We start from the raw sequence: 27877 nt of genomic DNA on the forward strand, positions 1-27877 counted from the left end.
CTGTATTGTTTGCACATAACACTGCAACCCAAGCTTCAATGCCACTACCACATCACTGAAGTTTACAGCCCAAGGATCTGATGCAATTTTTGTTGCATGTGTGCTTGTATACAAGAGCCCAGATTTGGGGCCAGTCTGACAAAACCTGCAATGCAGACATCAGATGCAGCAGGAAGATCTCCACTGAGGTTGCTGAGAAAGCAGTAGCTAGAATACAGCAGCAGCTGGATCTCACAGACCCAGCTAGCCCATAAGAACATGTGGTACAGAAGCCAAATCTGTGTAAATGTCATAGATGCTTCAATGCTGGTGCTACTGTCATTATGTTCATATTGCAAGTTATATTTCTTACCAACACCTATCTTCCTGCTACAATTTCCCTTGGGTGAGAAATACACACACACACACACACACACACACACACACAAACACACACACACACACACAAACACACACACACACACACACAAATTCAAACAGACTTTGCTACCAAAAAACACAATAGGTCCCCATGCAGGTGCTTATATACTGCATATGAAGACTCCTGAAATCATCACTAGTACAGACTACAAAAAGAGCTCCAAAGACAGTGAGCTGTTGTTTGAAGCCAACCTGGGATACCTGACACTCTCTCTTAAACACAAACAAATAAACAAACAGAACAGACAAAACCTTGAAAAAAAGCATCAAGAATGCAGAGGTTTCTTAACTATGGTGGTCTGAAGGAGAATGTTCCCACAGGCTCATGCACACTTGGTCCTCGGTTGGTGGTAGTAACTGGGAGGTGTTAATGTGATGAGATTTAAATGAATGGCTGCTTACCTGACTCAGTTTCAGAAAAAGTTTGAAGTTCTATATCTGAATGGGATTTTATGAACTCTGAAATAAATACAAGAATTCACCATTTTATATTTTATATACAATTCTATCCACTAATTGGGTTCATAGTCTACATTATTAATTTTAATGTGTCACCCAAAGGAAAGACAAAAACAACAGCTTCTAATACCAAACACTTGCAATCAGGCACATTGGCTGTGATGTCTGAATGAACGCGGATAATAGCCACCCACTGATACATCATTTTCCCTCTAAAACATGCTTTTCTCTTTCTTGTGTGACACCAGGGATCAGGCCCAGGTCTTGGGGGATAGGCAGGTGCTCCACAACTGTGCCACACCCCCCCACTACTTGTTTTTCCTTCTATTCATCCCTATTGGTTGAAAGTAACGTGAGTATCCCATCACCTTTCCTTTGCCTTCAACAATCAAGTTTTGTCAATTGTATGAGGTAAAAAGATTCTAAACTGTGCATTTCACTTTCTTTCATTAGCGATCTAAGTTGTATTGATTACACATTTAAGCTGCATTGTCATTTCAGTATAAAAGATCTTTAACAATTCCCTGTTTAATACTAAAAGTGTCCAAAGACTTTCGTCCTCCAAGCATGGCCTGTCAAATTAGTGCTGCTTATCTTCTCACATTCTATTTTTCCAGTTTTAATTCTCAAGTCAATGCTGGTTTTTCATCTTATTGCCATCTCAAATGGCCAATATTTTCCTCCTTCACTCAAATAAGCCCTATTCATCTTTTAAGGTTGCACAGTATTTCTAACTTTCCTGAGATGAAACGATTTGTAGGCTACATCAACTTCAGGTATTACCACACATTTGAATGGTCCATAATGTGTTCTTTCCTTGAAATCTCTAAACTTTATGGAAGCAACAACCAAGTCATAACAACATTCATCTTTTACAAATATTTGTTTTATGTGTTTGAATGTTTTGCCTGCTTGTGCCCTCTATGTGTGCAATGCCTGTGTTAGGGTTGGTCTGTGGCTGTTGTGTATTCAAATGTTAAAAACTGACTCCCAAGACCTGGTTGCCCACAACAAGGAGAGCCTCACATATACTAAGCGATGCTATGTCATCTTGCTTCATGAGTTAATAAGTCAATAAAAGTCTAAGTCCTGTGATTGGGCAGTAGACAAAGGTACGTGGGTTTTCAATTACCTCAGTCAGGGTGGCAGATAGAGAAGAGAGAGGAAGAAAGTACACACAAAAGGGGGAAATCACTATGAGAGGAGATGGACCATGAGCAAGTGGCCAGGGGAAACAGCAAGTAATAAGGGATTTATTGAAGGGATGTAAGTTAAAATTAAAAAATATATTTATGAAACTATGAAAATTAAGCACTTATAAAATATTACCTTCAATTTCCTTTTCTATAAGTTCATAAGTTTTCGTTGGTTCAGCTACAGCCTCTTTTTCCCTGTTAAAAGAAACATATCTTCATATACATTCAGAGTTAAGTTACATGCTTAAAGAACTGTAATTTACAGACTAGACATACGAAGTTTGTTAATTAAAAGTTAGCATATCAGTTATCTGTCACTCAGTACTAAGATAAATTCTGTCCTATAATAAAAAGCACAAATTCTATAAGTTGTGTATTCCAAGAATGTAACTAAGTACACCAATAACATTTAGAACTAGAATAACTAAAACAAATCAGTAGAAACTGCTAGTACATTATCACTTGGTCTAGAGCTAAGACCACAAGCCCGAGAGTGAGACAACCTGCTCCAAACCTGTAACTATGTGGCCTGGAGCCACCTTCTGTGCCTCTCTCTGCTCCAGGGTCCTCATCTGTTAAAACTTACACATACTAATGCCTTTCTCATAAGGTAGCTACAGGTCTCCCAGGATTTTCTAGAAAAATACCTTGTATAAGAAGACACTTAAATATCAAATATAAATATTAATATGTGGTTCTAAAATATTCCTGCCTACAAACAAGAAGCTCAAATACATTTATAGAAGCCTCTACACTGGCATATTTTATTATGTACATTATTAAGTAGTGACACAGTAATATTCTCTCCATTCCTGTAAGTCAAGTCAACAATATATAAAAAGCACATGAAGAGATTGCATACTGAGTATTATCTTCTTCCCAGTATAAGTAGTTTTTCTTTTAATAATACAAAAGTGCTGTATTCATACTTGATGAAAACAAGTATAAGTACAATTCTAGATGTGGTTTGATAACTTTTAAATAAGTATTGAGTTTGCAACTATGACCCATTTGAACAAACTCAGACATACCAGACCCAGAAACACAATGTTCTGTCTCATGTGTGGTTTCTAGCTACAAATCTTCATATGTGAGCAGACAGCGTGGAGTAACAACTAACACGAGAAGAGTCTAAAAGAACCCTAGGCATGGTAGGAAGGGAGTGAGAAGAAATAGCAGGACACAGGTGATATGAAACAGGAAATGAGAAAACACTAAAGGGCTTCAACTAGGGTGGAGGGGCAGGAGGGAAATGCAGATGGAGAAAGACAGATGCAGAACTATTACCCGTAAGATTGTTTGATAAAGCCTCAAGGAATCATTATTTTATATTTATCTAAAATCTTACAAAACTCATATAAGTATATATGTATACACTATCTATCAATCATCTATTTATTTAACTACCTTCCAATCTACCTATCAGGAAGTTATGCCACTTGGGTGACAATGATCCCCACAAAACCATCGACTAATGGAGATCCCAGTAACCAGGCATGAAAAATCACTTGTTAAATAGTTGCTCAGGGTAGTTTGAGTGACTCCTAAAGCAATAGAGACTGTCTATAGCCTTTGGTTACTTCTTGGAGTTGACGGTAGACACCTATTGCTGAAGAAATGCCATACTACAGACAGACACAGGTCTCAAATGGTTTGAGCTGTATCTGATCTGAAAGCTTCCTTCTTGCAATCTAGCTTATAGTACCAGAAAATACTTTACAAGCTTCCCAGCAAAAAAAAGCAATTGAACAATTGAACCACAACAATGAAAAATATACCAAGAAATCTGTAACAATGCATTAATGATACCCACGTGTTGGTAACCAGCAGCTGTCTAACTCAGCATAAAGCCCATTCAACAGTAAGGAAATCAAGCCCTGTCAAAGACCAGCTTTAACATCCAGCAGAACAGAGAGAACCAGAAAAATGGCTGGACTGAAAGCTGGTAGTAATTAACACTCTTAAACTATTCTGGGACCACTCGCACACGCACACACACACACACACACACTCACTCACACACACTCACAATCACACACGCGCGCGCACACACGTGCACGCATATGCATGCACACACAAGGACATGCTCATGCATGCTGGATGAAAAGAAAAGAGCTCCACTTCTCTTTTATTTTTCTTTCAGCCATTTATAGCTTCCCAAACAAAAGTTCTCTATGTAAGAAATAATTTGTCTCACAGATAAAATGTTCCACAAGAGGAAGTCACAGCAGAAAAATTGATTACATGGTTTTCTAAACATCTTTATTTTTCATAAGTTCATGGTAAGTTTAAAGTAATAGCCCATGTCATAGGTTGATAAGCTTTAAAGGAGTTACAGCAGAATTGCTTACATGTCTTTTCACTAAGAGGCATTTCTGACTACTCATCCCTTATCATTTTTTAAGCTTCATAAGTTCATTATAAATTTAAAGTTGATCATCTCTGCTCCAAATGCAAGGGCACCCACATTCATAAAAGAAACTTTACTAAAGCTCAAAATACACACTAAACCCCACACAATAATAGTGGGAGACATCAACGCTTCACTCTCACCAAAGGACAGGTCACTGAAACAGAAAATAAACAGAGACACAGTGAAACTAATAAAGGTTATGAACCAAATGGATTTAACATATCTACAGAGCATTTTATCCTGAAACAAAAGAATATACCTTCTTTTCAGCATCTCATGGTACCTTCTCCAAAATTGACCATATAATTAGTCATACATAAAACAACCCTCAACAGATACAAGAAGATTGAAATAATCCCACGCACCCTATCAGACCACCATGGCCTAAAGCTGGTCTTCAATAAGAGCAAAAGCAACAGAAAACCCACATACATGTAGAAACTGAACAACTCTTTACTCAATGATAATTTGGTCAAGGATGAAATAAAGAAAGCAATTAAAGACTTCTTGGAATTTAATGAAAATGTTGATTCATCATACCCAAACCTAGGGACACAATGAAAGCAGTGCTAAGAGGAAAATTCATAGCACTAAGTGCACTGGTAAAAAAAACGGGAGAGATCTTACACTAGCAACTCTTTTTTAAAATTTCTTGTTAATTTTAATGAAATCATTTAAAATATATGACAGATCTATGAAAATGGCTTTTTAAATTACAATTGTTACAAAGACACAAATAGTATATGCGCTCATAAAATATATGAATAAAACCTTCTGAGTTCATTTACAACCTCTCTATATATTATGGAAAAAATAACCATAACCAGTTAAGGCCTCATTTGCTCAGTAAGCTAATTCTCCAGATCTAAGCAATCATTAATTTCTTGTAGTTATTTTTCTTGGCATGGGACCTAGCAAGATTGCTCCTTCACACATTGCCTATCTTTTACTGTTGTTATTGTTTGGATCTTTTTTTCACAGAAATCACATTAAAGAACAATGAGTACAACTTTGCTATTGTTTCTAGGAACTATAATCTCACAGTAGACTTCCCAGACCTATGGCTTAGAACAGTATTACTGTGTCCTCTTGATGATGCTCCATGATCTTTAGATGCAGAAGCTATGTTGAAGATACAGTCAAAGAGATCTGACAATCCATGACTAATTGTTTGCTCTCTGTATTTGACTGTTATTTTTTATTTTTTCATTTATAACTTCCCTTTTCTTTTTCTTTCATTGGATATTTTTAAATTTACATTTCAAATGTTATTCCCTTTCCTCGGTTTCTCAGACATAAGCCCCCTATCCCATCCCAGTCCCTTCTTCTATAAGGGTGTTTCCCTCTCCATCCACCCCCTTTCCTGCCCACCGACATTCCCCTACACTGGGGGGTCCAACCTTGGCAGGACCAAGGGCTTCTCCTTCCACTGGTGCCCCAACAAGGCTAACCTCTGCTAAATATGCAGCCGGAACCATGGGTCAGTCCATGCATACTCTTTGGGTAGTGGTTTAGTCCCTGGGATCTCTGGTTGGTTGGCTTTGTTGTTCTTATGGGGTTGCAAGCCCCCTCAGCTCCTTCAATTCTTTCTCTAATTCCTCCAACGGGGATCCTGCTCTCAGTTCAGTGGTTTGCTGCTAGCATTCGCCTCTGTATTTGACATGCTCTGGCTGTGCCTCTCAGGAGACTGCTATATAATAATCCTGTCAGCATGCACTTCTTAGCTTCATATCAATCTTATCTAGTTTTTGTGGCTGTATATATATATATATATATATATATATATATATACCCATGTGGGGCAGGCCCTGAATGGCCATTCCTTCAGTCTCTGCTCCAAACATGCCACCATATCCCCTCCTATGAGTACTTTTGTTCCTGCCTTTCAAGAAGGAGTGACGCATCTGCACTTTGGTCATCCTTCTTGAGCTTCATGTGGTCTGTGGATTGTACCCTGGGTAATTCAAGTTTTTGGGCTAATATCCACTTATCGGTGAGTGCTTACTATATGTGTTTTTCTGTGATTGAGTTATCTCATTCAGGATGATATTATCTAGTTCAATCTATATGCCTATAAATTTCATAAAGTCACTGTTTTTGATAGCTGAGTAACATTCCATTGTGTAGATGTACCACATTTTCTGTATCCATTCCTCTGTTGAAGGGCATCTGGGTTCTTTCCAGCTTCTGGCTATTATAAATAAGGCTGCTATGAACATAGTGGAGCACGTGTCTTTGTTATATGTTGGGGCATCTTTTGGGTATATGCCCAGGAGAGGTATAGCTGGGTCCTCAGGTAGTGCAATGTCCAATTTTCTGAGGAACATCCAGACTGATTTCCAGAATGGTTGTACCAGTCTGCAATCCCACCAACAATGGAGGAGTGTTCCTCTTTCTCCACATCCTCGCCAGCGTCTGCTGTCACCTGAGTTTTTGATCTTAGCCATTCTGACTGGTGTGAGGTGAAATCTCAGGGTTGTTTTGATTTGCATTTCCCTTATGACTAAAGATGTTGAACATTTCTTTAGGTGTTTCTCAGCCATTCGGCATTCCTCAGCTGTGAATTCTTTGTTTAGCTCTGAGCCCCATTTTTTTAATAGGGTTATTTGTCTCCCTGCAGTTTAACTTCATGAGTTCTTTGTATATTTTGGATATAAGGCCTCTATCAGTTGTAGGATTGGGTAAAGATCTTTTCCCAATCTGTTGGTTGTTGTTTTGTCCTAACCACAGTGTTCTTTGCCTTACAGAAGCTTTGCAGTTTTATGAGATCCCATTTGTCGATTCTTGATCTTAAAGCATAAGCCATTGGTGTTTTGTTCCGGAAAATTTCCCCAGTGCACATGTGATCGAGATGCTTCCCTACTTTTTCTTCTATTAGTTTGAATGCATCTGGTTTTATGTGGAGGTCCTTGATCCACTTGGACTTAAGCTTTGCACAGGGTGATAAGCATGGATCGATCTGCATTCTTCTACATGCTGACCTCCAGTTGAACCAGCACCATTGCTGAAAATGCTATCTTTTTTCCATTTGATGGTTTTGGCTCCTTTGTCAAAAATCAAGTGACCATAGGTGTGTGGGTTCATTTCTGGGTCTTCAATTCTATTCCACTGGTCTATCTGCCTGTCTCTGTACCAATACCATACAGTTTTTATCACTATTGCTCTGTAATACTGCTTGAGGTCAGGGACGGTGATTCCCCCAGAAGTCCATTTATTGTTGAGGATAGTTTTAGCTATACTGGGGTTTTTGTTATTCCCAATGAATTTGTGAATTGTTCTTTTTAACTGTGTGAATAATTGGGTTGGAATTTTGATGGGGATTGTATTGAATCTGTAGATTGCTTTTGACAAAATGGCCCTTTTTTACTCTTTTAGTCCTGCCAATCCATGAGCATGGGAGATCTTTCCATCTTCTGAGGTCTTCTTCAATTTCTTTCTTCAGAGGCTTGAAGTTCTTATCATATAGATCTTTTACTTGCTTGGTTAAAGTCACACCGAGGTATTTTATATTATTTGGGACTATTATGAATGGTGTCATTTCCCTAGTTTCTTTCTCGGCTGGTTTCTCTTTTGTGTAGAGGAAGGCTACTGATTTGTTTGAGTTAATTTTATACCCAGCCACTTTGCTGAAGTTGTTTATCAGGCTTAGTAGTTCTCTGGTGGAACTTCTCTGGGATCACTTAAATATACTATCATATCATCTGCAAATAGTGATATTTTGACTTCTTCTTTTCCGATCTGTATCCCCTTGACCTCCTTTTGTTGTCTGATTGCTCTGGCTAGAACTTCAAGAACTATATTGAATAAGTAGGGAGAGAGTGGGCAGCCTTGTCTAGTCCCTGATTTTAGTGCGATTGCTTCAAGTTTCTCTCCACTTAGTTTAATATTAGCTACTGGTTTGCTGTATATGGCTTTTACTATGTTTAGGTATGGGCCTTGAATTCCTATTCTTTCCAGGCCTTTTACCATGAAGGGGTGTTGAATTTTGTCAAATGCTTTCTCAGCATCTAATGAAATGATCATGTGGTTTTTTTCTTTCAGTTTGTTTATATAGTGGATTATGTTGATGGTTTTCCATATATTAAACCATCCCTGCATGCCTGGGATGAAGCCTACTTGATCATGGTGGATGATTTTTTTGATGTGCTCTTGTATTTGGTTTGCAAGAATTTTATTGAGTATTTTTGCGTCGATATTCATAAGGGAAATTGGTCTGAAGTTCTCTTTCTTTGTTGGGTCTTTGTGTGGTTTAGGTATAAGAGTAATTGTGGCTTCATAGAAGGAGTTCGGTAGTGCTCCAATTGTTTCAACTTTGTGGAATAGTTTGGATAGTATTGGTGTGAGGTCTTATATGAAGGTCTCATAAAATTCTGCACTAAACCCATCTGGACCTGGGCTTTTTGGTTGGGAGAACTTTAATGACTGCTTCTATTTCTTTAGGAGTTATGGGGTTGTTTAACTGGTTTATCTGTTCCTGATTTAACTTCGGTACCTGGTATCTGTCTAGGAAATTGTCCATTTCCTGCAGATTTTCAAGTTTTGTTGAATATAGGCTTTTGTAGTAGGATCTGATGATTTTTTTTTTTTTTTCTTTTTTTGGAGCTGGGGACTGAACCCAGGGCCTTGTGATTGCTAGGCAAGCGCTCTACCAGTGAGCTAAATCCCCAACCCCCTGATGATTTTTTGAATTTCCTCTGATTCTGTAGTCATGTCTCCCTTTTCATTTCAGATTTTGTTAATTTGGACACACTCTCTGTGTCCTCTCGTTAGTCTGGCTAGGGGTTTATCTATCTTGTTGATTTTCTCAAAGAACCAACTTTTGGTTCTGTTGATTCTTTCTATGGTCCTTTTTGTTTCTACTTGGTTGATTTCAGCTCCGAGTTTGACTATTTCCTTTATTCTACTCCTCCTGGGTGTATTTGCTTCTTTTTTGTTCTAGAGCTTTTAGGTGTGCTGTCAAGCTGCTGATATATGATCTTTCCTGTTTCTTTCTGCAGGAACTCAGAGCTATGAGTTTTCCTCTTAGCACAGCTTTCACTGTGTCCCATAAGTTTGGGTATGTTGTACCTTCATTTCCATTAAATTCTAAGAAGTCTTTAATTTCTTTATTTCTTCCTTGACAAAGTTATCATTGAGTAGAACATTGTTCAACTTCCATGTATATGTGGACATTCTTTCCTAATTGTTGTTATTGAAGACCAGCCTTAGTCGGTGGTGGTCTGATAGGATGCATGGGACTATTTCTATCTTCCTGTATCTGTTGAGGCCTGTTTTGCGACTGACTATATGGTCAATTTTGGAGAAGGTGCCATAAGGTCCTGAGAAGATAAATCCTTTCTTTTTAGGATGGAATGTTCTATAAGTATCTGTTAAGTCCATTTGGTTCATAACGTGTTAGTTTCTCTATGTCTATGTTTAATTTCTGTTTCCATGATCTGTCCATTGATGAGAGTGGGGTGTTGAAATCTCCTACTATTATTGTGTGAGGTGCAATCTGTGCTTTGAGCTTTAGTAAGGTTTCTTTTATGTATATAGTTGCCCTCGTATTTGTGTGCTTCTCTTCTTTTGGTTTTGATGCAAAAATATTACTTTCTTGCTTTTTCTAAGGTGTAGCTTGCCTCCTTGTGTTGGGCCTTACCATTTCTTTTTGTAGGGCTGGATTTGTAGAAAGATATTGTGTAAATTTGGTTTTGCCCTGGAACATCTTGGTTTCTCCCTCTATGTTAATTGACTGTTTTGCTGGATACAGTAGCCTGGGCTGGCATTTGTGTTCTCTTAGGGTTTGTATGGCATCTGCCCAGGATCTTCTGGCTTTCATAGTCTCTGGTGAGAAGTCTGGTGTAATTCTGATAGGTCTGCCTTTATATGTCACTTGACCTTTTTCCCTTACTGCTTTTATTATTCTTTCTTTGTTTTGTGCATTTGGTGTTTTGACTATTATGTGATGGGAGGATTTTCTTTTCTGGTTCAATCTATTTGGAGTTCTGTAGGATCCTTGTATGTTTATAGGTATCTCTTTCTTTAGGTTAGGGAAGTTTTCTTTTATGATTTTGCTGAAGATATTTATTGGCCTTTTAAGTTGGGAGTCTTCACTTTCTTCTATACCTATTATCCTTAGGTTTGATCTCCTCATTGTGTCCTGGATTTCCTATATGTTTTGGGCTAGGAGCTTTTCCCATTTTGCATTATCTTTGACAGTTGTGTCGATGTTTTCTATGGTATCTTCTGCTCCTGAGTTTCTCTCTTCAATGTTTTGTATTCTATTGGTGATGCTCGCATTTTTGACTCCTGATCTCTTCCCTAGGTTTTCTATCTCCAGGGTTGTCTCCCTTTGTTCTTCCTTTATTGTTTCTATTTCCATTTTTAACTCCTGGACGATTTTGTTCATTTCCTTCTCCTGTTAATTTTTTCCCAGTAGTTCTTTAAGGGATTTTTGTGTTTCCTCTTTAAGGCTTCTAGTTGTTTACTTGTGTTGTCCTGCATTTCCTTAAGGGAGTTATTTATGAACTTCTTAAAGTCTTCCATCATCATGATAAAATGTGATTTTATATCTAGATTTTGCTTTTCTGGTGTGTTTGGATATCCATTGTTTGCTTTGGTGGGTGAATTGCGCTCTGATGATAACAAGTAGTCTTGGTTTCTGTTTTTTCAGTTCTTGCACTTGCCTTTTGCCATCAAGTTGTTTCTGGTGTTAGATTGTCTTTCTGTTTCTGATGGTAGCTTGACCCTCCTGTGGGCCTCTGTGTCACCACTCCTGGAGACCTGTTTTCCTGTTTTCTTTCAGCCAGTTATGGGAACAGAGTGTTCTGCTCTCAGGGATATAGTTGCTCCTGGCAGCTGCCTTTCAGCTCTCTGTGAGGGCAGCAACCAGAAGGGTCCTGCTCTTACTGCTCCTAGACCCCTGTGCTCAGGGGTCACAGATGGCGCTTGCTAACTACATTCTAAATCTTATCTTTATACTCATAGATAAATATAACTATACTTCTTGTCAAAGAAGCCATTTTTAATAGCAAATGGAAACCATCACAGTAATCCACAAGTGGACAAAATGTGTAGATCAACAGATCATGGGCAGCCTATCCCCAACAGATACATCTGCATTGTAGCTCTTGCATCAATTGCTCAAAGAACTTCTCAGGAAAGGGGGTGGAAAGATTGCAAGAACCATAATAGCTGGAAGTCTGCTGTGAAACAGTGTATCCTAGAAATGGCTGCATAAACAAGACTGGAGAACAAGGGCAATAACAACAGACATGCTAATGTGGAAGGTGGAAATGTTTGCAGGGTCCCACCCTTAGACAAAGAATTACAATTTTTGACTGCTCAGAAAAGAGATAAACCCCCTTTATTAGCTGTCCAATGAGAAATGGTCAGTCCTGAAATTCTGTGTAGACAAAAACAAACTCAGCAGGTTGTAATTATGAATTTGTGCATACATATACATACACATATATATGCGTGTAAAAATAATAAAGGGAAAGAGGCTATTAACTTGAGGGGGTGCATGGGAGGGCTTCTCAGAGGGACTGGAGGGAAGAAAGGGGGATGTGATTTAATTCTATTTTAATTAAAGTATTTTTAAAGTACTCAGAAACAAAATTATAATCCAGATGTTTTAAAGATAGGACTATGCAACAGAAGTTTTAAATAATATCTATGTACAACTATTGAGTACTTAAAATGTGTTTAGTGTCACCAAAAAGCCAATTTGCTTTACTAAATTGATTTTGAATCGCCACATGTGACGATTGTCCACTGCACCAAACGACACCATCTTACACACTATTAAAACTTTAAATCAGAAAAACTGTAACTAAGCATTCAGATACCGTTTAGAAGTTCTTTGTAAAGGAGTAACATTCATTTAGTTTATATCTGATTTTAATTCAATTAATTATTATAATTCACTCACGGCTCATTAGACTTCTCAGACACCTTACGCTCCCTTAGGCGATTTCTAATTTCTTCAAATTTACGTAAGAGCTTCGCAATTTGTGTAATGCCCAATTTGACGAACTTATCTGATGGAATATCTCTTTGTAAATTACTTTGGTCTTTACTTATCTAAAGTAGAAAAATTAATCAGTTACTAAATATCCATTTTAATCTCATGCCTTAAGAGCATTTCATTATTTTCTTTATCAATTTGAATAAGTTTATCAAATCAGAATAATTCTGAACCATCCCTGAAGCTACCTTGGAAACTATTCTTTCATGCTTAAGGGAATACATATATTCTATCCCAAAGCAGAATTGAAAGTCTTCACAGAGACCAGTTATTCTAATCTAGTTTTTAAAGTATTTAAAAATCCAAAATGCAAAAGATATCATTAAAAAACAGAATACAGTTTGAAAAAAATCAATATAGTTTTATTTCTTCTTATATTACAGACAATTTTTAAAAACAGGAGAAATTTTAAGTTGATAAATTCCCACCACTTTTATGTAAATTAGCAAAAAATGAATGAAGTTTACATTATTCTTCAGGAGAAAAAATGATTTAACAAATCTGTTCTTTCCTGGATTCATACAGAAAACTCATTTGCATATTACTGATAAACATTTTGCTACCAACTAATTATTTTTCAACCTAAATCAAAATATTACTTTATAATCAATGATTATGGACATCATTATTGAAAGTTGATTTATACATATTTTACACTGATTTTCAAATGAGTCAAATATTTACTAATATAATTAACAGTTAAGAAGTTATATTTTACCTCCTCCATTTGGTTGACTTGTTGCTGAAACCACTTCATAGAAAAAAAAAAAAGGAGAAAGTTAATGAACATGTGTCTGTGACCCTGTATCTGCCAAGCACCAGTCCTAACTCACATGCATCACACAGGGTTCAGAAGTGGGTAGAGTAACATACAACTGTGAGATAAACTTAAAAATATCTAGCAGCAACCAGGGAATGCTGTGATCTCAAAACCTAGATCATCTTTGCTTGATATGCATTCTTCTTTTTACTTTTAGTTACTTTAAGCTGCAATGAATTGAAATACATACCTTGTAAAGAGACTCTAAAATCTGGAAAACAAAGTTTTAGAAAATATATTTAAAGATAAAATAAGTATCATGTAATACTTATAATTTACAATAATAAATTTGCTAAAATTACTGTGATTCATAAATCTGTAGTTCCAAAGTTATAAAAATTTAGTGGTTATGGAGTTTAGTCCATCTTGAATATACAACTACATCCAGAATTAAAAAAAATAGTTTTTCACTCCCTATGACTATTTTGAGAAATCCCCAAATGATTCACATCTAATAGTTTGTTCATGAAAAGAAGTTTCCAGAAGAGAGTCATGCCTGTGTTATATATTGTAGAAGAGAGTTTTAACTGATTGAAACATAAATGACAGTTGAGATGTGCAATTTCAGAGGGAAATCACCTTGGGCTATCTCAGCCTCCAAATTGCCATTTATTGTCCACCTCTGTGTGACCTAATGTTCTTGTGATTATTAGATCAATCAGTTTCCAATGTACAGACAAGATCCATAAATTCCAGCACCTGAAACGCTAAGAATATATCAGTTAGCATCTGAGGGCTACAGCAGAGGGCTACACTGTGCCATAATCTGCCAACCTGATTTTCCTAGAAGAGTATTTGAAAATTGCTTGATTTATAATTTTCTTTGTTCTGTTAGTATAAAAAGTTCATGCATTATTCCAAGACTGTTTTTGAGGCCATTGTAAATACTGTTCTCCTGTTTTCTTTCTATGTATGTTTGTCATTTGTATACAAGACAACAAGCTACTGATTTCTGTGTCTAAATTTTGTGTCCATTTATTTTACTGAACATGTTTATGAGTAGAGGTTTATTGGTGGAATGCATGGTTTTTTTTATATACAGAGTTGTATCATCTGCAAATAAGGACGCTTTGACTTCTTCCTTCCCTCGGCTACTGAATCAGATATTTAGTGGGGCCAGCATTCAGCTTGTGACTTTAAATGACTGCTTTTCATGCTGAAGTCTGAGTTGAGCTAAATTGTGCTTCATGGAGCTGGAGCTTCAAGCAACCGTATGAAAAGCTTCCTGAAGAGAGGATTGCATGTTTACCCTAATTACCATTACGTTGTGTGACAACACATCATGAAGAAGACAACTTATCAAGGAAAGGGTTAGAATACAAGATGACGGAGCAAAGGCATTGTGTCAGGAACAGCCTAGAGTGCACATCTTGATCTGAAAGCAACAAGAAGAGAAATCACACTGGGAATGGCCTGAGGTTTTTAAGTTTCAAAGCCACCCCTGTGACATGCTTTCTCCAACAGGGCCATAACTCCTAATGGTTCCACCAACTGCGAACCAACTTTTTAAACATGGCCTCTATGGGAGCCACTTTCATTCAAATCACCACATTCCACTTCAAGGCCCTGAAAGATGTGTGTTCATATCATAATGCAATATTTGTTTATTTTTCAGTTTCAACACTGTTGAATAAACTCAGACTTTAATTTTAATATAGTTAAGTTAAGTAGACTTTTCTATTGTGGTTTGTATTTCCCTCTCGTTATGACTTCTATTTTGATGACCCTGGAGCTTACCAATTGGCTAGAGCAGCAAGCTCCATGGATCCATCCATCTCCATCCCTCATCCCAGTATAAGGCTTATAGATGTGCACCAACCAGATATTATGTAGATGTTGGGGATCTACCTCAGATCCTCATGCTTATGCAATAGGCAGGCACTTTACTTCTGGGTTCTCTGCTTGTTCTACAGGTCTATAGTTCCATGTTCATATGGTAAAATATTGTTTGGATTAATGAAAACTTTGAGAAAAGTTTTGAAATATTTTTCTCCCATTAGAAACGGACCCAAAATAATGTTAGAGGTATTTAAAAAGGTAAATATTTAATTGGAAAATATAAACAAAAAGCAGTAAGTACATTTGTATCAGATAAAGTAACATGCAAAGCAGAAGCACAGAATAGAAGCCACTGAGACAAAACAGTCATTAGGAATTATGAAACACACGACTAAAGGAGGAAAAGGGAGATGGGGAAAAGGCAAAGACAAATTGAAGTGGAATTTAGTGGTTTCTTTAAAAACTCAGTTGTGTCACCTGATGTTTTTCTGGAAGCTGTCTTGTGGGAAAGCATGCAATATTTTACTGAAAACAGACATGTGATGCTTAGAAAGAATATAAATAAAACACCACAGTGAGAGAGGCTCTTGCATCACTAACAAAATCAATGCTTTCCTGGTCTTCCCTGATCTTTACTGGTCTTGAGTTTATAGAGAGAAGCACACCAACTTCTCCTGTTACTCTGGCTGACTCTGGTCACTTCTGGGAGGCCTTGCTGTTTCTGCTGGATTGTCCTGTTGCTATTGATTCCTGTTTGGCATTTACTATTGGGCTAGATTGCTGTTATCTTGATAGGGAAGGGTGGAATTGCCCCAGAACCTATTTCTAAACAGACCACCATCCCTTTTCCTAATAATCTTCTATTTCCTCTACCTTTGTTCAGTGAGGTAGAAGGAAGGTTGAAGCGTTTAAGAACCATAAATAGATTTTGAAAAGTCTAAGCCTACAACAAATGATGTCAATTAAAGAACATTACAAATGAAGTTGGACATATCTATATATTACAGGATAAAAAGTACATGATGTTATGTATTATTAACTATATAGTGTATATTGAACACACACTAAATGTTGACCAGTCCAAAATGTCTTGTAAATATAATGACCATGGTATGTTTTAAAACTTAAAGTACACTTGGAAATAAGGAAAATGTGATATTATTTAAAAAATTTAAAAAGTTTCATTTTTATTTTCTGTGGTTTTCTCTTAAGAATGTTTGCGTGTATATATTACATGTATCCCTGCAGAGGCCAGAAGAGTGTGTTGAAGCTCCTGGAACTAGAGTTACACATGAGTGTGAGTGACCATGTACCTACTGGGAACCAAGTCTGACTCTTCTGCAAGAGCAACAAATACTCTTTTTTTTTTTTTTTTTTTCGGAGCTGGGGACCGAACCCAGGGCCTTGCACTTCCTAGGTAAGCGCTCTACCGCTGAGCTAAATCCCCAGCCCGCAACAAATACTCTTAACCACTGAGCTGTCTATCATGCCACACATTATTTAATTTTTTTTGGAAAATTATACATATATATATATATATATATATATATCAACAAGGGGAAAATTATAATATGTAAGGAAAAGCAGAAAGTCAACCATATCTATGCTAATAGTATTTTTACATACTGGGAATTAGTACTATGATGATCCTTTTTTAAAAAAATATTTTATTAATGATAAATTAGCATTAATCCTAACATGATTTTGATAATACAGGTTTATTTTAAAAATAAAAATATAGTATAGAGATCATATTTGAAAATACTGTATTAATATTGTATTTAAAGAAAAATCCACAGATATGTCTGCATTGAGAAAAAAATAAAATAAAATATTTTCTAATGACTTTTTAAATTCCCTAAAGGACTGATTTTAGGCTAATATTGCTTACTGGACATCACATCACAGTTTCTACAATCAATACAAGCTCTCATAGTTTTCACCGGGCAAGACTTGGAATACATACATTACGTTCTTCCTTAACTGCTTCCTCCAGCTGAGCGGCAAATTGTGAACAGCACAACAAGAATGAATTCATATCATCACCAACCTTCCAAAAAGAACCACAAAACAGAGTTACTTTCAACTTTAAAGCTCACTTGTATATCCACTTATTTCTTAATCTATTTAAATGTATTTGGAAAATATTTTGGTTCTGTGTAATTTCTGCTGCTTCAAACTTGGGTAGCAAGAAGCCATGTTTTAAATGTTATCCCAACAAACCCTACTAGAAATTAATTGTGGAAAGAAGTATATCCTGAGAGTGATGACACAGTATGTTTTCCTTTTCTCATATATACAACTGCAGAGACTCGAGCAGCCCAACCTTACTCTACTGCTTTTAGGATGGTCTAAAGAAAAGATCTCCTGTGTTATAGTATATAGAATTGCACACGTTAGAATGTAATGTACAATATGGATGAAACTAAGTGGTAGAGAAGTCTGGCAAACCCCAACATCACAAAAGTAGAAAAGAATGTGAACTACAATTTTTGTCTGTGAATATACTTGCAAAATCTGTAGCCTTTCAGTGTTATCTTCTAGTAGCCAATCATCAATACAGTGTGATGATTAAATATCTTCTGGTAGATATTTCTATATCAGAACCCAACCCATGTTAAAGCAATCTTACACACTTATTTCCAGTTAAGATTCTCACAGAAGAAGGTGCCCACTAAAGAATAACCATTAATATATTCATAGGAACAAAACTGATGAGACATATGCATTATTCCAGCACTTGGAAAGATGAGGCAGTCGGTTTCAAGTTTCAGGCCATATTGAACTCCAGAGAATATTCAAGGGAACTTAGCTTGTCTCAAAAAAATTTAAGGATTATTTGTGTATTTGTGTATATATGCATGCCATATTATCCAGTGGAGATCCAAGAACAGGAATGGATGTTCATGTGAGTACCAAAGATTAAACTCAGATCATCAGGCTTAATGGTAAGCATCTTTACCCACTGACCACCTCAAAAAGTTAAAGAAGTCATAGAGTGCTTCTCACTCATACTTTTGGCTGAGATTTCAACCATTAGTATTCAAACAAACACTGGAAGAATCATCCTAGAGAGTTAAAAAATAGATAGAGAAGATTAACCAGTCACAAACATAAAGACAGTTCATTCCATTCCACTATTGCATTTAATTGCCACATACTAAAGATCAATTTGACAAGGTTTATAGTTTACCCAAATACATTACAACTAAATATCCAAAGACCACTACAATAGACAAAAGAAGCCAACAGAATTTACCAGATATGCTGAGGAGTGATAACGATAACTTCTGTACTATGCAATTTAAGCTAGTAGAGAGAGGATACAAGGATAATTTGGGATACATAATTGGCAGGACCAATAGTTTTCATGCCCTAGGGAGACTGAAGAACTGCTATCATAATATGAAATAGGCTACAGGAAAACAAAGGAGGTTGTAGGCAGAGGCCAGGGTCACTGAAATAAGTTCAGGAACTGACATCTATACAGATAAGGAAATCAGTAAGAATTATGACAATAGATGTAAGAAAAGCTGATTACCACATGCATACTACTAGTTCATATTACACAGTTTCTTTAAGACTAACAGAACTTCATTTTTGGTGCAAATAGTAACATTTATCTACTACTACTAATGATTATGATAGTAGTTAAAAATTTCCAGTTCCATAACAATGACTAAAATGTGTAGATATCCTGAAAGATGCACTAGTGGGACTTATATGCTATGGTAACCCAACACTATCTCATTTGACTTAAGGTCTGCTAAGTAGGACAGAATTTATTACCAGTACTGTAAATGTGGTCAACTCCCTGTGACTGGAGAGTTCATGGACTTAAAGGAGAACCATTCTAATCTCTGACTGCATCTAATCCATCTTCTTACATACACAAAGAGATAAAGCTCTTATTCCTCCTCAAAGAAGCTTATTTTGCAGCATGTAGGAGACCATCATAAAAGCCCACAACTGACTATAATGGAAATAACAACTGACTATGGGGTCTCACCTCCAGTCAATACATCTACAAAACAACCCTGATAAATAAAGCTTGAGGATCATTACAGAAGAGGGAGCAAAAATACTCTAAGGGCAAGAGTACCAGGATATCTGCTGTGAAATATCTTCCATATTGACAGGAAGTTGTGCCACATAAAATCTCAACAATATAGTCACCTAAACAAGACATGAAAAATGCCAACACCAGCTAATATGACAATGTAGATGAGGAAAATCTCACAGGGCCCTAATCCTAAATGAAGAGATACAGGCAATGAATAGATCCTGAGTGAGGGAAACTAATTTTTCTCCAGGGATGAGCCCTCTGAGAGGTTATTCTATTCCAAGTGATCTGCTCTAAAATCATTTACAAATGAGCAGTATTAAAGGAATTCAATGGGCTGTGTACAGGCCATTGTAGGTTTATTGTGTATACAAACATTTACATGTATACATACACATATACTATAAAATATTAACTAAAGATTAAGAAGCCATGAATTTCAGGGAGGGTAGAGTAGGAGTTGAAGGGAGAAGAAGGGAAAAATGTTGCCATTATGATAGTTACATATAAAATTCTAACAAAATTAATATAAAAAGAAATGACACCAAGTAAAAGGTACTGAAATAAATATGCCAAAAAGATAAAATAAAATTCCCTGCCTATAAGATAGGCATGCGTCCCAATGAGTTCAGTGAAATAAAACCACACTGCTGAAGAACACTGGTATGAATACCCCAAGAAAGGAGTCACAGGTCTCATTTAGCACTGAAATGTAAAAAGAAATGAGACACCTAACTCCAGTGCTACTGTCACAAAAGAAAAGAAAAGAAAAACTAAAAATTAACTTCCATAATCTTCAGTGAGGAAACAGAAAATGTGACAACATAAAATTTGAGGAACTGAATTCCACAGAACAAGTTCAAAAGAAACAAAGACCCAAAGCCCAACCTATCTAAAGTGGGCATGGGAGAAGCAGGATGGTCTTACCTACATACAATCTCAAAGCACTCTGGTATGGACAACAGAATTTGTGAGATGAAGAAAAACCAGCTGAGCATTCATCAGTCTTTTCAGGCTGTTGCACAGATTGCCTCAGATTTGAAAAGTTCCCTCCAGGAAGGAAGAAGGCAGCGCCTTAGACTCAGGAAGTAAGCAAAATTTAAACACTCAAGTGTCCCCTGAAACTTGGAAGATTGATCTTTCCTCAATGTTAGATACGCTCTAAGTATTTCTGGGGTGAGGGGATCTAATCCATAAGCTAAGTCTAGTTATGTGTGTAAGTCATGCAGTGACCAATGCTCTAACCACTACCTGATAGTACAGCACAGCTGTGTGACAGTGAAAAGTGGTTTTCCACTTCTCACACCAAGGGCAAATCACTAGGCTAAATGTTTCATAGAAGTATCTGGCCCTTTTTTTCTTTTTCACTGTGTTTTTAGGGCTAAGCCTGAATTGTACTTTTAGCCTTCTCTGAGCACAGCTACTGGAATGCAACAAGGTCCTCATTTTTACCACTATTATTTACTACAATGCCCAAACCATTGTGAGTCCAAATAAGGAACTGAAAAGCATTCAGACTGGAAGTCTGAATGAAAGAAATTAGAGTATCTGGTGAGGACAACATAATTATCCCTTCAATAAATCAGCATAAAGTTCTGAGAGTTAAATGATACAATGACTAATAACACAAGATCAAAGATCATCACAAACAACCACCATATGCCTGTCACTAATGTCAAATGTGTAGAAACTAAAGTTTTAAACATGTCATTAACAATTCTTTCAAACTGTAGGACAAACAAATCATGTAAAAGATCTATACAGTGTGCAAATTTAAATTGTGGTGAACAAGATTAAATACAATATAAATAAGTACAGTTATTAAACATATTTATGGGAAGGTTCACCCCAGGTGTAATATTATATAGCCCAAATCAATCCATTAAAAAACTAATTATAAAAAAGGGTAATATTTTATGTTTGAAGAGTAAAACTGGGGGCTGGCAATATGGTTAAGAGATGGTAAGAGGCAGGCCTGGCAATCTGAATTTGACCCTTGGAACCCATGTAAATGTGAAAGAAGAAAACTAACTCCACAAAGTTGTCCTCTGACCTTTATACATATGCTGCACATGCAGCTGTTCATACACACAATGTAAGAATGAGAAAATAAAGGTTAAAAACTCAACTGCAAACGTTTGGATGAGTCAGGTATATAAAACAGGGCTTGTGAGGTGGCTCAACTCTTAAGGGTCCCCAATGCCCTCTCAACAGACTGTTATTCAGTTCCCAGGACCCACATTGGATGTCTTCAACTTCCTGTCACTTTAACCTGATGTCTTTTTCTGAAATCTGTAGGCATCATCACATATGTGTACATTCATACATTCAGACATGCACACATTCACCTAAAGAAAAATTTAAGAACACCTTAAAAGATTAAAACAGGGGGCTGGAGAGATGGTTCAGTGGTTAAGAGCAGTGACTGCTCTTCCAAAGGTCCTGAGTTCAATTCCCAGCAACCACATGGTGGCTCACAACCATCTGTAAAAGGGCATGTCTGAAGTCAGTGACGGTGTACTCACATACATGAAATAAATAAATAAATAAATAAATCTTTTAAAAAAGATGAAAACATACAGGAAAAACAAATAAAACAACCAACCTAAGGAGAAACATACTGTGGTATTAATAGGTGAATTACAACAATTTACTAAATCTCAAAACCCTTTTTATTTCCTACATTAAAGTTTAGAAAAGAATTCTTTTTAAAACTTACATTTTATTATTTATCTGTAGGTGGGGCTCATGTTTGGTTGCTAAAGTATACACTTGGAGGTCAGAATACCACTTGCAAGAGTTGGCCCTCTCCCTCCATCATGTAGGTCCCAAGGACTGAACTCAAGTTGTCGGGCTTAATAGCAGGCATCTTTATCCACTGAACCATTTTGCTAGTGCAATGATCTTTCTTATAACCAAGGCAATCAAAATAACCAAGCTCATATTTAAAACTCACCATAGAAGCAAGACTATAAAGAGTAGATTACAGAGAGTTAAGACAGAAGGAATTGGCTGAGACTGAAAACATTAGCATTCTTCTGTCAAATGACACAAGAGAATCTTTGTCTAGATAGTGATCCATTCAAACAGTGTGTGTGGATTCCGAAGAAAAGAGTTAACCCCTTCCAGCACTTAATTTATTTCATTAACATTGAATACACCTACAGATACGTATTCTTCTTCTTCTTCTTCTTCTTCAGGTTTTTCTTCTTCTTTTTCTCCATCATCACTGTGAACTCCATAGGTGTTTTCCAAGGAAGAAACAACCTAAGAAAATGGAAAACAAGTTGCATTTCTTTATAGTCAAAATACTAAAGTAGTTACACTAAAATCTTACAGATGTCACTTTATTGCCAGTGGAACATAAGCTTTCTACTCTTTGACTCACCAGACATTGTCAGGTAGATACCCTGCTCAGTGGTGTTTAAGCCTGCTACCTCATCATGAGAACATTCCAAGGGTGTATCTTCTCTATGTGGATAAATAGCTAAAAGAGGTATGTGTCTGTGAATGGTGGAAGAAAGCAGAGTTTCATCAAAGTTCGATTTTCCTCTGAATATCACATTGAATAAAATAAATGTAAAGAGCTATACCACTCCTGGGCATATACAAGAAGGATGCCTATCATACTACAAGGGCAGTTGCTCAGCTATGTTTATAGCAGCCCTATCCATAATAGCCAGAAACTGGAAACAACCTAGAGGGCCATCAACTGAGGAATGGATAAAGAAAATATATAGCAGAAAAGGGCCTTGTCTGGCATCAATGGGAGGGGAGGCCCTTGGTCCTGTGAAGGCTTGGTGCCCAAGCGTAGGGGAATGCTAGGGTGGTAGGGCGGGAGTGGTTGGGTGAATGAGGGAGCACCCTCGTGGAGGAAGGGGGAAGAAGAGATGGAATAGGGAGTTTTCCAAGAGGAAACCAGGAAGGTTTGTAAATAAACAAAGTAACTAATTCCAAATTTTTTGAAAAAAGAAAAGAAAATGTGGTACACCTACAATATGAAATATTGTTCAATGATTAAAAGCAAAGGCATCAGGTTGGATGACTACAGAAATGACTCCGTGGTTAAGAACATAGACTGCTCTTCTAAAGGCCCTGAGTTCAATTCCCAGTAACCACCTGGTGGATCACAACCATCTGTAGTGGAATCTGATGCCCTCTTCTGGTCTGTCTGAAGACAGCCAGTGTGTACTCATAACATAAAATAATAAATAAATTTAAAATATTTAAAAAATACTTAAAAAATAAAAACAAAGGCATCATGAAATTGGCAGGCAAATGGATGGAACCTGAGAATATATATCATCCTGAGTGAGGTAACCCAGAGTCAAAAAGACACATATGGTAATTATTCACTTAGAAGTGGACATTAGTGATAAAGTACAGGATAACCATGCAACAATACACAGACCCAAAGATACTGGGTAATAAGGAGGACCCAAGGGAGGATTAATGATTCACACTCAAAAGTGGAAACTAAATAGTCATCTGAGGTGAACTGAGAAAGGGAACTGGGTAGGAGAAGACATGAGGAGGGGAAAGGTGATGGTGGTCAGGTATGGGATAAAGTGGGTGATAGATGCCTAGGAGTGAGAATGGAAATCAGGTTACGGAACATTTTTGGTGACTAGCTGGAGTCCTATGATGGGAGAGAATATGGGGAGTCTATGGGGATGACATGCTTAGATTCCTACAAGAGGGGAATATAGAGACTGAAATAACTACCTTCTATAGCCAGACAGGATTTCTAGAAGAAGGAGGGAGAACCTCAAACAACTCACAGACTCTTTACCCCAAAATATGTCTTGTCCACAAGATGTGCAAGGACAAAGATCGATCAGAGACTGAGGGAACAACTAACTAATACCTGCCCCAACTTGGAGACCATCCCATGTGAGAGAGCCAACCCCTGGCACTATTAATTATACTCTGCTGTGCTTGCAAACAGGAACCTAGCATAACTGTCTCCTGAGAGGCTTCATCCAGCAGCAGACTGAAGCCAATGCAGAGATCCAGCCAAACATCAGGCTGAGTCCAGGGAGTCCTGTAGAAGAGTGAGGCATAGAAGTGAGAATGTCAGAGGGGACAAGGACAGCCCCAGGAAGTCCTACAGAGTCAAGTAACCTAGTACCATGGAGGCTCACAGAGCTTGGGACACTAAGTAGGAAGAATGGAGGAATTTGATCTAGACACCCTACAAATTTGTAGCAAATGTACAGTCTTGATGTTCATGTGGTTGCCCTAACATTGGAACAGGGGCTGTCACAGTCCTTGATCTCCACCATTGATCCTCTTCTCCACTATTTGGACTGCCTGGTTGGACCTCAGTGGAAGACGATGTCCCTAGACTTGCTGGCACTAGATAACCCAGGGGAGGGCACAATGGGGCAGGGATTTCTAAAGGTGGGATTGTGAGAAGAGAAGGGAAGAGGCTGCAATCATGCTGTAAAATGAACATTTAAAATATTTTTAAAAAGAAATTTAAAGAGTAAAAAGCAAAATATTTCAAAAGACATTCTCCACAAAAGCAAACTGTGATCTAACAGGTGTCTTAGAAGTATGATAAACTATAATATCTTTAATTTGGTGTCTTCCCTCCTTGTGCCACTTAAAACCTATTTACAACTTGATTGTCAATCCTTATGTAAAAAAAAAAACTTGGGGAAATATCAAGTGCTATAGTCTGTCTTGCCCTTCTTGCTTGAAGTGCAGACAAGCATCACTACAGCTGGAATGGGATTTCAGATGCTCATACTCACAAGGTCCTACTTGGAATGGTGGCTTTAGTCTGACATTTAGAAATTTCATTTTCAGGAAGCTAGAAAGAGTGGTTTTTATCCCAGATAGTATGCTGTATGTTGAACTCCTGCTTTCCTTGGATTCTCAAATTCTAGTATGTGGTTGTCAGGGACCATGTGATGGTTTGTATAGGCTTGATCCAGGGAATGGCACTATTAACAGGAATGACCTTGTTGGAGTATATGTGTCACTGTGGACATAGGCTTTAAAACCTTTACCATAGCTTCCTGGAAGCCAGTCTTCTCCTAGATGCCGTTGGAATAAGAGGTGAAACTCTCAGTTCCTCCAGCCCCATGTCTTCCTGGATGATGCCATCTTTCTGCCTTGATGGTAATGGACTGAACATCTGAACCTGTAAGCCAGTCCTAATTAAATGTTGTCCTTTATATTGAGTTGTCTTGGTCATGGTGTCTGTTCATAGCAGTAAAGCCATAGACAGACCACTTTAAGGTATCATCACTCTGGATATTGTCTAATGACTTCCTCTGGAACACATTCTATATGAGTTTTCATGATTCACTGCCAGAGGAACTAAGAATGTCTCAGATAACTTGGGTCAGATAACAATCTATAGCCTTGGTTCCATTTTTCTTCTGATTTCTCTTCATGTGCAGGATGTAATAAATCTTAACATGGGAATAATGATATACGGAGTCCATTATAAATATAGCTGATTCTCCTGCTGCCTAACAGCAAGTCCCCCAGCTAGTGACCATAGTGGGAACTCTACCAGTAGAAGATCCAACAAATATCTTACCATCTTCAGGTTTTTGGCAATCCTCCTGACCATTTCAGCATCTGATACTAAGTCTTTCGTCATAGTTGATGGTATTGGCAAGGCATACCGTACAATTGACTCTCCTGTGGGTGGAGACCTGAGGACCATTGGTTCAATTTTTTCATATGTAGGCTTGGCATTATGTTTTTCTTTTGTCTTGTGTGATGAATTCAGTTTTCCTTTCTTATGAGGTAATTCTGGAACACCTGTTGACTTCTTACTAGTGGTCGAGAGATGATTTGCTCTCTTCATTTTTGTGGCTAATTTAGCTTCCAAGTTATATGCGAAAAATTCAGTACCTCCCTGTGAATAAAATGTTAGGACATTCAAAGGAAAACCCCACACTGTTCATTTAGTATATCAACAAAATTATTGATATTCAAGAAATTCATATACTATGTTGTTTTATCATTATGGTACTGTAGCAGGCTCTTCAGATGACATTGTTATGGTGTGAATACAACCAGTTCTGTACAGGCTCAAGTATCGGCTACTTGTTTTCCAAATTATGATTCTATTTTGTAGGATGAAAAGCTTTAGTGGGTATGGCTTAGCTGAAAGAAGCTGATAGATGAATGCTGACTTGAAGTTTTATGCCTAGTCCCCAATTTCCTCTGTTTTCTGCTTCCTATCATAAAGCTTTGCTTTACCATCGCCCAGAAGCATAAAGCCAAGTAACTACCTGCTGAACCCTCTGAAACCGTTATCCAGGTAGATAATTACCTCCAGTAGACACTCATCGTGAGATGATTTGTCACAGAAATATAAAAATAATTGAAATATACACCAAACCTCTTCTGGGAGGAGCTGACATTATATTTTTGGCCATTTTGAATGGCAAGCTAAATAAAAACGAAGTATTTAAACTCAAGCATGACAACAGAGTACTGAAACTCCCATTATTAAGTTTAAACACACCCTCTCCACACACTGTCATTCCCATTTTGCAAATGATTTCTCATCTCAGAGAAAGCAGTCACAGGAAAACTCAAAAGCTAGGAGGTATTATAGTTGGAAATTCAATAAAGACCAATTTCTCTGTATATCTTGCTTCTTTTCTATACTATTTGCTCCAAATGTTATAATTTTTGTGTTTAAATTTTATAACATTTTGTATGAGTAAGTGATGAAATAAGTGAAAATACTTAGGACTTGAAATTTTAGCACATGTATCCATTACTGTTCAGATAGATAATATTCTGGAAATAAGGCATGATACGTTTTGAAAAGCTGTTCAAGTCTTATTTGTGTGTGGGAGATTCAGGAAGAAGAAAGAAGGCAGAGGCAATAAATAAGGCAATGTTTTCAAAAAAGAAAAATTCGGTTTTTCTCCCTACAATGGATGTCTCAATATGTAACATTATTTTAAAAGTTACGGTGTGGTAAAGAAAATAGACCAGAAAGGTTTAAGCTTTCATTCATGAACGTTTTTCTTCTTTGCTACATGATTAAGACTAAGAACAATATCTCCTCCCACAGAATGTGAAAACCTGTGTCAGACCATGCTGATTGTGGATATGGTGACCTAATTAAGATATAATAATGTGGCTTTGTGGTCTTACACTCAACACAAATAGGCTAGTGATTATACATTATAAACAGATATATTTGGTGCTTTAAAAGATCCAAATGAAAATAGCACAAATAAAAATGGATCACATAATTGACTATTCCCCAAGATAGGTTAGTAAGATAGGAGATGAGATGGAAGGATATGATACACAGCACCAGGAACACAAAAGCAAAGCAATGCAGAGAAAATACGAAAGAAATGAAGAGCAAAACTAAGAGATAAACGAATTCTGTAAATACTGACAGACTGATAGGAAGAGATCCAAAGGAAAAGAAAGATGAAACAGATAGGGAAAACACTCCAAATAAAAATAAAGATGAATGTCTGAGACATAAAGTGTACCGGAATATACACTTTAAAAAGAACAGATAAGGGGCTGGAGAGATGGTTCAGCAGTTAAGAGCACTGACTGCTCTTCCAGAGGTCCTGAGTTCAATTCCCAGCAACCACATGGTGGCTCACAACCATCTGTAATGGGATCTGATGCCCTGTTCTGCTGTGTCTGAAGATAACTACAGTTTACTCATACAAATAAAAATAAATAAATACATCTTTAAAGAAAAGAACAG

At 37.1% G+C, this 27877-nt stretch overlaps 1 protein-coding gene across 3 annotated transcripts in view; it reads right to left on the minus strand.

Moving 5' to 3' along the window:
• The window catches only part of LOC116905679 (coiled-coil domain-containing protein 7-like), a 51773-nt gene extending 25786 nt beyond the window's left edge, over positions 1-25987 (minus strand). Inside the window, exons 1-8 of one of the 3 annotated variants that reach the window (XM_032908661.1) lie at positions 25715-25987; positions 22324-22425; positions 17062-17145; positions 13507-13527; positions 13215-13247; positions 12401-12552; positions 2209-2270; positions 823-879 (exon numbers count right to left, since the gene is read on the minus strand). In XM_032908661.1, coding sequence (XP_032764552.1) covers positions 823-879; positions 2209-2270; positions 12401-12552; positions 13215-13247; positions 13507-13527; positions 17062-17145; positions 22324-22425; positions 25715-25987 — 784 coding nt within the window. The remainder of the gene's footprint in view (positions 1-822; positions 880-2208; positions 2271-12400; positions 12553-13214; positions 13248-13506; positions 13528-17061; positions 17146-22323; positions 22426-25714) is intronic. The other 2 variants (XM_032908663.1, XM_032908662.1) reach the window with 2 other exon arrangements.
• Between the last annotated feature and the right edge of the window lie 1890 nt (positions 25988-27877).

This window comes from Rattus rattus, chromosome 7, assembly GCF_011064425.1.
Source record: "Rattus rattus isolate New Zealand chromosome 7, Rrattus_CSIRO_v1, whole genome shotgun sequence".
NCBI classification, from domain to species: Eukaryota; Metazoa; Chordata; class Mammalia; order Rodentia; family Muridae; genus Rattus; species Rattus rattus.